Source organism: Fusarium poae (genome assembly GCF_019609905.1).
Source record: "Fusarium poae strain DAOMC 252244 chromosome Unknown contig_2, whole genome shotgun sequence".
NCBI classification, from domain to species: Eukaryota; Fungi; Ascomycota; class Sordariomycetes; order Hypocreales; family Nectriaceae; genus Fusarium; species Fusarium poae.
In genome coordinates, this window is record NW_025408660.1 from 989,405 (window position 1) to 1,002,480 (window position 13,076).

General features: G+C 49.4%; 3 protein-coding genes across 3 annotated transcripts; 2 read left to right on the forward strand and 1 right to left on the reverse strand.

Annotated features, from left to right (window-relative positions):
• Positions 1–3,606: 3,606 nt before the first annotated feature.
• Positions 3,607–5,710, forward strand: FPOAC1_013536 (uncharacterized protein; the record flags this gene model as incomplete). Its single annotated transcript, XM_044857877.1, has 3 exons — positions 3,607–5,072; positions 5,298–5,640; positions 5,705–5,710. The coding sequence occupies 3 exons, from the start codon at positions 3,607–3,609 to the stop codon at positions 5,708–5,710; spliced, it is 1,815 nt and encodes a 604-aa protein (XP_044701259.1).
• Positions 5,711–5,942: 232 nt separating this feature from the next.
• FPOAC1_013537 (uncharacterized protein) lies at positions 5,943–7,903 on the reverse strand (the record flags this gene model as incomplete). Its single annotated transcript, XM_044857878.1, has 2 exons — positions 5,943–5,945; positions 5,993–7,903. 2 exons carry the CDS (start codon positions 7,901–7,903, stop codon positions 5,943–5,945), a joined length of 1,914 nt encoding a protein of 637 aa, XP_044701260.1.
• Positions 7,904–8,432: 529 nt separating this feature from the next.
• FPOAC1_013538 (uncharacterized protein) lies at positions 8,433–12,477 on the forward strand (the record flags this gene model as incomplete). Its single annotated transcript, XM_044857879.1, has 4 exons — positions 8,433–8,910; positions 8,975–9,142; positions 9,198–10,511; positions 10,574–12,477. The coding sequence occupies 4 exons, from the start codon at positions 8,433–8,435 to the stop codon at positions 12,475–12,477; spliced, it is 3,864 nt and encodes a 1,287-aa protein (XP_044701261.1).
• Positions 12,478–13,076: the final 599 nt, after the last annotated feature.

Consider the following 13,076-nt stretch of genomic DNA (forward strand, 5'->3'; position numbering starts at 1 on the left):
GGAGAAATAATATAAAATATATATAACGTACATGATAAGCGGGTGCAACAGACAAGCGAGTGCAACACAACATCACAACATCTCAGATAGAAATAGCAATAAAAACACAACAGACTATTAATTAAGTAAAATTAATCGCTATATTCTTCCATAGACATAGCGACAAGTATCTGACAGGTCCTTGCATTATGTCCTGTCTTGCCGCACGCTCCACAGCGCCTTTCCTTCATTCGCGGAGGCCCTCCTTGACCACCACTTCTCGATGGTCCAGCCACCGCCTGCGCATCAACATCCGTTTGATCAATTACTTGCCTTCCTTCCTCTACTGTCATCACCCCTCCTTTCTGTAGCCGGGTTCTTTTTGCCCTCCGCCGCCGGCTTAGTATCTTATTTGCCTGTTCAAGATCTTGGACCCTGGCCTCTAATAAGGCAACCTTATGCATAACTATCTTTGTTCCCTTGGAAGAAGACCTCAATGCTTCTAGAATTGACTCTGGAGAGCTACTTTTATGCCTTTTGATTCTCTTTTCAAGATATTCAAGCTGAGAGTCGGCTTCAAGGATAGTCTTTGGGGTCTTTGAGACCCAAGGGGTCGAGGGGCTAACTACCTCCTCCACAGGCGTTGGAGTCCGCAGCTGCACATCGAGCTTCGAGATTACACTTTCTGGGTCGAGAGGAGCAAGTCCGGCTCCTCTAAAGGCTGCTTTAATATTTTTCTCTGTCATTGTGGCCTGGTAGGCGGTGTAAAAAGCCGGCAAGAACTCGGTTTTGGAAATGTGGGTTACGGAGCATCTGATCAAATGCTCGATTTCTCGCCCGTAAGCCTTCTTAAGCAGGCCAAAGCACCCGACATCAAGAGGCTGCAGCAGATGAGACGAATGAGGCGGTATACAAAGCGTGATGATTTTATTTGCCTTGCAATATCTCTCAAAGTCGACCGAGTGGTGACTTTGGTGTCCGTCGAGGATCAGGAGACGATAGCGATTCTTTGATTGCTTGGTAGTACACCGGTCGAAGTGCTTTAGCCACTCGAGGCCTATCTCGTTATCTGTCCAGCCATTAGGACTCGTCGCAATAGCCCAATCGCCCGGGAGGTTGCTTTCTCGGTACCAGTGGGCGAGGTGATATTGGCCCGCACCTATGATGAACGGCGGGATCGCTTGGCCCTCGGCATTGATCGCCTGAATGACTGTAATCCATTCCCGGTTTCCAGGCTGCACTGATTTTGGTCTTCCACGCCTTTCAGCACCTGTGACGACCATTCCGCTCGCAATAACGCCCATCATAAAGCCAGTCTCGTCAAAGTTGTAGATTTCATCAGGTCAGATGCCATACTTCGCAATTACATTTGCTACGAGCCTAAACCAGTTGCGAATAATGGTCAGATCTTCACATTTGGCTCTCTGGTAGTCATATTTACGGGGGAAATGCGTCTTGAGGTCTTTGTGTCGCTTGACGAAGTTAGAGGCCCAGCGCTTGCCGACAGGCGGCGTCTCGCGGTCGGCGAGCAATCGGTTAGCCATCTCCTCAACACAACGCAGTCGCGGGGGAAACCCTCGCGAATCCAGATCGAGAATGAACTGAACTATGATCTGTTCTTCTAGATCAGATAGTTTGCGTGATTTTGGGATAGAATCACGCGTAGAAAGGATACCCTTCTGTCGGCGATATAAAGTCCAATAACGGACCTGGTAGATGCCTGCGGCGCGTCGGAGACTTAATTTTGGGTCATTTTGAAGGGCACGAAGTGCAAGAAGAATCCTAGCCTCAATATTTGGGTCTGGCATATTTGGTGGTTGAAAATTAATTGATTAAGTTGAGAAGATGTAAATTGCGGGATTTTTTGTTGCACTCGCTTGTCTGTTGCACCCGCTTATCATGTACGTTAAAGTAAAGGAAAAATAATATATAAGAGTAAAGAGTAGTAAAACAGTGGGGATGTAGGGTAGTGAAAAGAGGTTAAAATAAAAAGTGGGGTACAAGGTATTAAAATAATTATAGAGTAAAGAGTAGAGATATAGGGTAGGCAGGTGAACCCGTGTTTTTAGCTCCCGGCAGGGGTGCGGTAGCACGAACGCGGAGCTAACGTCAAATTGCAGCGGTGTTGCCCCGCTACATGGCTTATTTTTACATACAAAATCGGCGCCCCACATTTGAAGGCCAGGGGGCAACATTTCAAAACCAGGGGGGGCAACATGATTGGGTTCCCAGCATTTAAAATCGAGGAGGGTAGTGCCAGTAGATAGATATCGCCATTCATAGGAGTTTGCAAGTTCGTTTTTTCAATTTGAAGAAGAATTGCAGGAATATAGTCGATTATAAGTTTTGCAGTTATTTGTTCGATGTAGTTAATCATCGCAATATAATTGGTCAGAATATGTGGCCCGTGCGGCGATATACATTCAGAAGATCCAAGATGGCCCCATTGCCAGTCAACAAAAGCAGGATTATATGCAGATTTAATCAGTCAGGGTTAAGTATGAATTTGGTACGTCAAGTTAGGGTTAAAGTCAGTTCAATACGATAACAGCATATTGATCCGGCCATATTTACATTTACAATCCAGCCCGATTTATATAGTGTTATCAAGAGTAAGATAGTGGCAAGCCCATATTTAAAATATAAGTAATAGATTAGCCACAAGATATAGCATAAAGAAGAGAATAGGCATTGTACCCATCCGTTCAATGTAAAGTGAAAGGTAATAAAGAAAGAAGTAGGGCCAAGAGGGAGACCGTATTTGACATCCAGCGATATAGACATAAAGGACAGATGCAGAGAGAGGTAAAGAGATACAGTATTATGGCCATAGGTGGCAGCCATAATAGCAGTAACAGCAGGCATGCCATAGATAAGGGTCAGCAGAGTACAGTTTACGACAGAAAAGTAAAGTACCCAATGTGAAGTGTAGAGGATAGACAATGGGTTTAGTTGTTTATTGTCAAGTAGAGAGATGGAAAAGGAGAAGATAAGAAGAAGGGAAAAGAAGAAAGATTTCAAGTTTAAATAGATAAAGATATTACAGTAAACGATATTCGACCAAAAGATATTTGACCAAAGGATGTTCAAGCAAAGGATATTGCACCAAAAGATGTTGAACCAAAAGATATATGAGAGAAGAATACAGTAAGCCGGATGATCGTATATAACAATTAAGGTTTGCAACCGTAGCAACCACAAAAGCAATTTGTCAACAAGATACATACAGCATCAATAACAGGATATCAATCCAGCCAAATTTACACCCAGATAAAATACCGTGCGATTCATATCCGGTTATTCAGCATACATTTATAACCGTCATGGAGCCGTTTATTTATTTGCCCGAATACCCGTTTGCATTTTGTACACAATGCCGCATTGGGTTTGTGGCCAGCGAGATTTGTACATCATATAAAAGTTAAGCACAGCACAAAGACCCGACAGGAAACGAAGCGCATTGCGCAAAAGGTGGCAGCCATTCCAGGTATAGCCAAGAATCAGGACGATTTGAAGAATTGGATATTGCCGCCGCCAACCATCCAGATCAACCCGTACATCCAAGCCCCACGAGACGATGGATTAGGATGCAGCCATTGCCAATACGTAGTACGGGATAAACAGCAGATGCAGAAGCATGGCCGGACCGAGCACGGTTGGGTCAGCCGTCGCAAGAGAGGCGGACAGCAGCAAGCCGTGCCCGACGAACAAGATGCAATGTTGGCCGTGCCGTGGAGAGACCACGTACAATGCCAGCAGGTATGCAATTGGGGGCACGGCAAGCGTTGGTTTGAGGTTGGCCGCAACGATGAAAGAGCGACACAGGAGGAGGCCACCGACGGTGAGGGTGATGCCGATCACGAGGCCAACGTCGCGTTTTTCAACATGGTCCAGGAGGAAGGCAGGAAGGCGTTTGAGGATGAAGCCAGCGGCCGTCGCGTCCAGGATATAGACGACAAGAATGAGGCCCATCAGTGGTTGGGTCGATGCGGTTGGCCCCGCCATTTGGAGGGTATCCGCATCGACCGGTTGAGGACATTGTTGGAGCCGATCAGCGATGACGAGCCGGTGTTGCAGAGGATGTGGGAAGTGTTGGAAAGCGTCATGGATGCCGCGTATCAGGCGACGGCCCGCCAGTGTTACCCAGGCACGGCCGAGTTGTTTGAGATTGCACGTAAAGAAGCGCATATGACGACGACAAAGCCGTTCCAGGGATTGATGGAACCCGATGCATGGGTGCGATACAAGTCATGGTGGAAGCAGTTGTTGTGCATTTGGAAGCGATACGACGAATGGGATGCAGAAGATGGTTACGACAATGAGAGATTCAGTAACGGCGGAAGCAGCAGCAGCAGCAGCGACAGCGACAGCGATACCGATACCGACAGTAACAGCAATAGGTCCGCGTATGATGATGATGCGGTCAGCCGCCGTTATGGCCCATCCGACCCACGTCCGCCGTATAAGATGACAATACAGCAAGAAGAGTTGTGGAAAGCATTCGACAACGGCATCAGGCAGGTCGTCACGGGAGCCGACAGGGCAGGTCGGTACACAGCCGATCGTTTGCAGCGGAGTTGTTTGGACGCCATGGTGCAGTTTTTCGACCATCCATTGAAGAGCGGCAACCATTACGAGAGCATCGTCATCAGCGCGTTGGCCGTTATGGGGTTAGACGAGGGCGGCGGATGGAAGCCCGTGGAGAATTACACGTCAATTTATCCAGCCGTCATCAAAGTGGCGAGGTATTTAGTGTTGTACCAGTCCATGTTGGAGCGTCAAGCACAGATTGACCAGTTGGCCCAATACGCAACCATCCGTCAGGCCGAGGAGGAGGCCGAGGGATTATTCAGGATCGTGCGACGCAAGGTGCGGCGGTTCATGATCCGCATCCCCGAGGGAGAGGATATCGAGCCGTCGCCGATGAATTGGATCATCAACACGCGAACATACGGCATGCACATTCGGTATTCGATGCCCGGTTCCGAGATGATCGAGTGGCATGGCGATCAGATTTCATGCAACAGGGTCAAGATCAAGATGAGCGAGATATCCGACATGTTGCATGCATTCATCGGGGATGCACGGCAGACGTTAGTGCAATTGGCAACCGGCGGCGCCATTAGGAAAAGGGGGGTGAAGGGGAGAGAGAAGAGGAGGAATGACGGCAGCAACAGGAACGATCATGAGGATGAGGATGACAATGACAGCGCCAATAACAATGACAGCAGCAACAACAACAGCAATAACGGTAACAGCAGCGATAATACAATATGGCCACCGCCGCAGAACATATTGCCCGCCATTCCGTGGTCCAGGATCGAGGATAGGCATGGCGAAAGCGCGTTGGAGCATTCATTTTTACAGGATGAAGCCAACCAGAGTTGGGTCATCAAGGGCGACAGGTGGGTGCAAAAGCAAGTTGCAGCAAGCAAGGCCAAGATGGAGGCATGGATCGCCAAGCCGCACAATGAGGCGTGCCCGTACCGAGAAGAGGCAATCCGACGGTACAGCCGTTTGATAGAGGAATTCAGGTCACAGTTGTTCGTCGCGATGCACATGTTGGGAGGCCAGCCGGCACGGTCCACCGAGATTTTGGGGATACGGATGTGGAACACGATGAACGGCGGAGTGCGCAACATATTCATCCACGACGGCATGGTTTGTTTCGTCACGATGTACCACAAGGGATTCCGGCAGTCAGGCAATTATACTGGTGTGTTAGGGTTAGGTTTTCAGTATTTTAGGTACTATTATGTCTCATCCATTACATATATAATCGGCTCCCTATCACACATGTGATCCCGACTCCCTGTTACATATATAATCCAAGCTCCCTATCATATATGTGATAAATCCCATTCCTATTAAATATATAAATCCCTGCCTAATATCTCAATCCCTATTCATTATAATCCTCATATTCTTCTCCACTTCCGCTCCTATTATTATTACTATTGCTATCACTATTGTTACCCTCCTTATAATATTGCTGGAGAGACTGTTGACGAACCAATGTAATCTCAGCATCAATATCGCCTCCTGCCACATTACCTAATTCCTCTACAAACCCACTGAGAGACATATGAATACCGAGCAGTTGTGGAATAGACGTTTTTCGCAAGCTATATAGATGACCGTATGTAGCCATCTGAACACCAAGGACTCTTAGATCCCGTGAAAGATCTTGTATGTTATTATCACCTGGAATACGTGACTTCAGGACAGGCTGAACGATATGCGTATATGATGCCTTACAGATCTCAAGGAGGTCAGGGAGCTCGTCTGCCACGGCGAGCGCCATAGCGCGGAACTTGTCCTCTTTCTTGATGCCATGGGTTGGATGAAGCTTATTATAGCATGTAAAGAGGCTCCTTGAGACAAAGACATAAATGCCATCGCCAAAGACGTCTGCCATAACTGTCAGTGGTCGCCAGGCATAGATCTTCTTGGCCAAGATGCCGTCGGGAAGACCGAGCTGTCTACTGAGATACTTGGCTATCCTTATTGAGAGTGCCCCTGTGTTGGCGCCCAGTCCGTTCTTGGCGAGGAAATCCTCAATCTCTCTTTCCGACCCTATAGCGGCCTGACTCGACCAATAATCCCATTCACGGACAAGTGACACCTTCATATCAGCAAGTCTGATGTCGTCAACCGTCGACATGTTAGGGCTGTCGTGCTGAACGGCCTGAGCCCAACGTAAGGTGAAGCTGGATAGCATCTCTGGGCCACTCTTGCGGATCTCATCTGCTACCCGACCTGCGTTCCGGCTGAGGTCGGCGAGGTGTTGTCGCGGATGGTGGCCATAGAGATGCGTCAGTGTATCAGCGAGTCGTTTCTGGCCTTTACCGCCGAATACCTCATGTAAGACGGCCATGCCTATGACGCAGATGTCATGCGATGACAGCTTGCCGCCAAAGTCTCTTCTCTGCAGCCTTCGGGCAACAGCTAGGCTATCAAAAGCGTCATCTCCCTCCTCTCCGTGCTTCTTATGTCTACTCTTGGCTCGCAAGGCCTCCACCAGGGTGGCTGGCTTTTTATCCCCGCTGAGTCCCTGCTTCTGTGTTCGCCCACCGGCGCCCAGCCGCACCACGATGGGTTCGTCGCCGCCCGTCCGAGGGGTCTGTGTGAGAGCTCGATTGGCAGATGACCGCGAAGGGATACCACCATCTTCTTTATTGTCTTGATGATTGTTCGACACTTGGGTGGATGCCTGGACGAGCTGGGTGCCTCTCCTCGAGAGCAAACCTGGTGTGGGAGAGACGAGTGGCTTCTTCATACGGCTTGCATCACGTTGGCTATCTGTCTCCGAGTCGTCTTCTTCGTCATTGGTCTGGATGCATTGCTTGGCAAGCTCGTGGACTAGATGCTCTGGTATGCCTTTTTTCACGAGGGATGCATGCCACTGGCCGACAAACTTCTTCAGCTTCCTCTCATATTTGGAGAGGGTATCAGGCAAATGATCGTGGTACTGTTCAGCCGGTGCTTCGGATGATGATAATGTATTTCGCGTTGACAAGCCAGCAGTGTCTGTACTTGGGATGGTGTGAAAGGTAGAATCTGGGATAAGGCTGGATGATGGTAGACTCCTGTGCGCGTCGGCGTCAGGATTCTGCCTAGAGCTGAGTTCCTTCCGTGGGAGAGGCTGGCTCGACCTGGCCCCAGACGCGTCAGGGTCATCATCGGCAGTAAATAGGCCCATGCCTGAGAACTCTTGCAAACCCTTGTCGTGGCTGGGGCTGTTATCTAGAGTGTGACGCGCGGGCAATCCGAGCCTTCCGAGTCGAGGTCCAGACGTGCTGGGAGAGTCACCGGCATAATCAGGCAAGCGGACGCGCTTAGCCGAATCTGCGGCAGTAGCAGAAGCTGTGCCCATCTTCCTTTTTCTGACTGTTGAAGTCATACTGCTGGTCTGTTCCTTCATAATGATGACTTGTCTCTATGGCCTCCTCTTTCCTTCTACTGTAGAAAAGGAGGGAGGGATGGAAGAGAGTTTATGATGAAGAGTAAACATACTACGTTGTATATGTGAGTAATTTCCCAAGGCTACCGGGGTAGGTATGTTACATCACGGTCCCTACTTAAGCCACCCAGACTGGCCCCCCTGTTATTTATGCTTTTTTTGTTTTAGAAAAAGACGTTGATCTTTGATATATTGGGATAAACCCCCTAATCACATGTTTGAGAGAAAGTTTAATCTAGCAAGTATTAAGAGAAATTATTAAACGTAGCTTGATAAAATTAAGGGGGAATTTGAGGCCTGTATTTATGTTACTGGTGAGGTTACTCTATTACGAATTACCCTAGACTTAGACTATGATGTCTTTTCAAGAACGCCCTACTAATAACACATTACTACCGGTTATATAATAAGATCTAGATATTATTTTTCTATCAAGTAAATAAATAGTATTATTTACTATATACTAAGTATTTATATTATCATCGTTATTATGGCACCAGAGCGGCAGAAGATAAAGGGTAGATCAAATACACGATCCAGGCCCACAGGTCGTGGGCGAGTAGGTGTCTCGTCTTCCCGTTCATCTTCATCTAACGCCCGTACACCTATACCTCAGAATACTATCCTACGATACCTACAGTCAAGTTCGCCCAACCCTACAGCATCTAGAAGAAGAACATCGCCTGGAGCGGCAAGTTCTGACACGCTACGGTCAGACTTTTCCTCTGCTGCCAGCAACAACACATCTATCCACAGATCAGGCAATAGCAGCAGGACAGGTCCCGTTACAACAGGCTCTATCCTTCCCGAGTCGTCATCATCATCATTATCTCTAACCTCAGATATATCACCGCCAACAGATAACTCTCTAGGAAATGCCAGGTTACGACGAGGTAGAGAGGTGGATGCGCCGACCTCGTCTAGACCTCCAGTAAGACGACATTACAGCAGAAACGAATCTATACCAGGTACGTTCTTCCAGACGTGGATATTGATTGGCATGCTGATACTTACACAAAATCGATGTAATAGACTCGATGGACGACAACATGATAGACGCGGCTGCCCTAGATAGTAACGCGTTGCCAAGTAACCATGTACCGGTACATGGCTCTGATATACCGATGGATCAGACCGAGGAGGACAACAGGTCGTGGCATATACACTCAGCACCTCCATCGAGTCACGGGTCGTACCAGGGTCAGATACTCAGTCTCCAGACAATACTTCCAGGCCGCTAACCATCTGCCCCTAGACAGCATAATAAATAACCCGAACGATAACGATAACCTACGCGAACCTGCCATCGCCCGAAGCGATGATCCTCTACACGAGGTATATAACGAAGAACGAGCCGATCCTGTCACTGCGGAACTGCCAACCCGCCAGGAGGTTTACAATTGGGTTGAAGAGGAAGGCTTAGATGAAGGGGATAAGCTGGCTCGACGTATTGTCTATATCCTTACCGCCGGCCTGATATCATGCCCGGCGGATCAGCATAAGGAGCAGGACGCGTCACACCTCGCAACGTGCCGCCGCCATCTGCACCTGCGTGAGACGTGGGCTGGGTCTAGTGCAAGAGTCAGCGGGTTGTCCTTCGCAGAGAGAGAGGAACGGTCACGACAGTTCGGCCTGGACCGGACTGTTCGACCGCTTGACGCTTCAGTCACAGGTCTCCGTCGCGACCAGCTGCCACCAGCCAGCCGGCTCGAAGCCCAATTCGCAGGTTGGCACGACGACAAAGACTGGTCAGATGCCGAGGTCTGTCTTCACCGAGACGACATACCACATCGGAAGCTGGCCCCCGCTGTCCACGACATCGATAGTTTTCTACATGTCACGAAAGACCCGCGCAGCCTAAAAGGACCGCTCAATATATGCATCACGTCGCAGCCGAGACTCCTTCTCTCCAAGTCCATTCATATTCGCGTGCCTATACAGGTGGGAGAGAAGATCAAACAGGTCCCGATCTACCAGATCCCACATACCGTGCTCGCACATCAAAGGCCACGGACGGTCTATATGTTTTTCCCGCGGCTCTATGACGAGAAGCGTCAGAAGAAGGGCCCGGTACCTTTACGCGAGGAGCAGAATCGGCTATTCTTTGACGGCTTTATCCGGCCGAGTATCGAGAAGATTGGACCACACTTTGTGCACCACTTACCTGGAAGCTACGATTCTGTCCGGGCAGCATCACAGATCGCCAGAGAGTCGTCAGGCTCGGCGGCTATACGCGGAGCGGCCTTTGAGGTGCCGTATAGTGAGGAGAACCTCCCCAGGCTGTGGAGCGTTATGCAGGAGGCACTTGATCGGGCGGAGCGTGATATGGTAGCGGATGGGCTCCGACCTGGTAGCGACGGCAACGTAAGGGAGACAGAAGATGCCAGTAAGCTATGGCAATTTGGCGATGCCATCTTCCTCTGCAGTTACAAGGACACAAAGTTATGGCATCAGTCCTCCGGCAGTAGCATCGCGGGTGTGCTAGGAGACTTCCGCGCCCAATGCAACGTCGTCAGCCTCGAGCAGGAACCGGCCATGGGAAGTATTCACGGTGGTGGCCCTTCTTATAGTAGCAATAGGACAGAACCAACGTCATGGGGTCAAACTCAGCTTATCGATGTTGCGTCCGAGCTCCTGCCAACGAGAAGTGGGCATACTATTCTGGCTCGACGGTGCTGCCAGCACAACACCTTACGCTTTCTCTACGGCCAGTCTGGGGAGGCCCTACTCGGAAGGACAACCCCCAGGCGGCAGAGGATGAGTCTGATCACGACTGGGGTGTTGAGACCGGCAGTAGCCAGGAGGATGAGGAAGGTGGAGGTGAAAGAGGCTATGACAGAGACGACGGACAAGTTCGACGCGGAGTAGGGAGCGGGGAAGACCAGGCTGCAGAATATGATGGTTGGAAGCCTCCCCGGATCCCGCGCGCCACGACAACAGAGTACCCAGTACACATGCTACGAGACTCCATCTCTATTACTTCGGAACCCAGGAGAACTAGTCCTATCTTTAAGCACGGCGTCTCGTATATTCAATCCTACACCGTAGAGGAGGGGAACTTCAATGTGGCCGCCATCTGGGCTTTCTCACACCCCAACATCTTTAACCTCGCGCACAGCGATGAGGCCTGGGCAGCAGTAGCCCGGGAGGGAAATATCAAGGCTAGCCGCCAGGACGCGGAACGGGCACTATCACAGTCCATTCAACGTATGGCTAGTAACCTGAAGGATCCGTCACGGGGATACGGATGGCGGATTGAACTGCGCATCACGACAGCACTCGCGGCTCAGTTACGGCCGGCGGAAGAGGCCTGGTGGCAACTGACCAAGCGGACAAACCGGCTATCTGACGAGCCAGGCGCCGTGACTGTGACCCCGGACAGGAATGCTTTCTACGTGCTTGCGGCTGGCGACTTCAATGCATTCGTACGACAGAACATCGATAAGCATCGGCGGCTTATGGACTATATTATGTCATATTGGGCGCGAGACCCATCTACACCACAGTCAGCGGCATCGCTCTATGCTATCGCAACGCTTGCTCTCCGGCAATTCATCAACCACCAGCCGTATGCATTGGCCAGGATACTATCTGCACCTCTCACCGCCGCTGCCGGGGGCAAGATCGGTCTCGATATGGCCCGTTCCAGAGAGCAGCGGGGGTTTGCCTTCTTCCCGAAAGATGTGATAGATTGGCATGAGCTCCGGCTATGTGATTGGGCCATAGACCTATTGCAGGTGCCACAGCTCGTCATTAAGGCACACTGGCTGGAAGAGGCATCACTACGGAAGTCTAGACACCTTATCGACCAGGTGATCAGCCTCGCCATCAGTAGGGATATCCGCACGCGGGAGCAGGCCGAGGATGTACTCGGGATCCTCTCGCAGCTTCTGATCCGCAGCTATAAGGAAACGGCATACCTAGCGCTCTTCCCGGCAAAGGGTGGGAAGAGAAGAGTGCCCGACATGGACGTATTTGAGTTTACCCTAGCTGGCGTGCGTTCTGAGTCGAGAGCCGTGCAGGGCAGAGACTGCAATCCTCCAGGGAACCACCGCTTCTTTATTAAGCACGTTTCGACTTATTTTGCCTGGGCATGGACCCTTGCTGATAGTGATATTAGCCGTGGACATCTCGAAAGCCAGCATTTCCGCGTTGAGGCGAAGAGGGCTATCAAAGCGTTTGAGCAGCTTAGCCACAGTCCGTTCATCACGGCACAACGGTTCCTCTGCGTGCTATACTATCGCTTCTGCCAGCAGGTACTCTGCTTCCCCAACCCCGACAAGATTAACGGTGTTATGTCTGTGACTGCCAAGAACGGCAGCCGTACCGTTCTCTGCACACATGTTATCAAGCCATGTGTAACCATTCCTGATGATGCCAAGTTGACGGATACCGTTGCAGCCATCGTCTTAACCCAGGATCCGAATATACATCCACAGAAGAGCATATACCCACCTCGTATCATATACTCTATTCAACAGATCCGCAGATATCTACGTTTGCCTTTATCTCGAGATAACCTTCAAGAGAGATAGAAGTAATTAGATAGGAATTAGGATGATATATACCAGTTAGAATAAACTAGATAGAAGTATATATAATTACTATCTTGATATAATTAAAAAGAGTGTTAAGTATATAGTGATGGATGATAAGTGAAATTAGAATATATGATTCATCCACACTCAAGAGGGAATATAGACCCTAGTCCTCTATCACATATGTGATCAAGTCCTACTCCTCTTTACAATGGGAATCTCCACTTCACTAGTGACCTAAAATGGATACTCGACTGATTCTCATGCGGGGTTATACAGTGGCTGCGATTAACCCAGCTGAACAGCCAGTCTAGGTCAAACCTAAACTCAATAGTATTTATACATATACGTATATGGCTCGACTCAAGATGCTAGATATTGTATATTCCCCACGTGCTATTAAAAGTGGCTTGCTATGTGATTGCCCTAAATCAGACTACATCAGCAGTTATGGCTAGCTAGTTCACTTGACCTTTCGCTATAATTAACAACCAGACCAGCAGCTATATATCTCTCGATTATACTCCGATAATAGGCCAAGTATATCTAACTTAAGAGCTTCCCTGTACTGGTTCCCCCAAGTGGTACCTACAAAT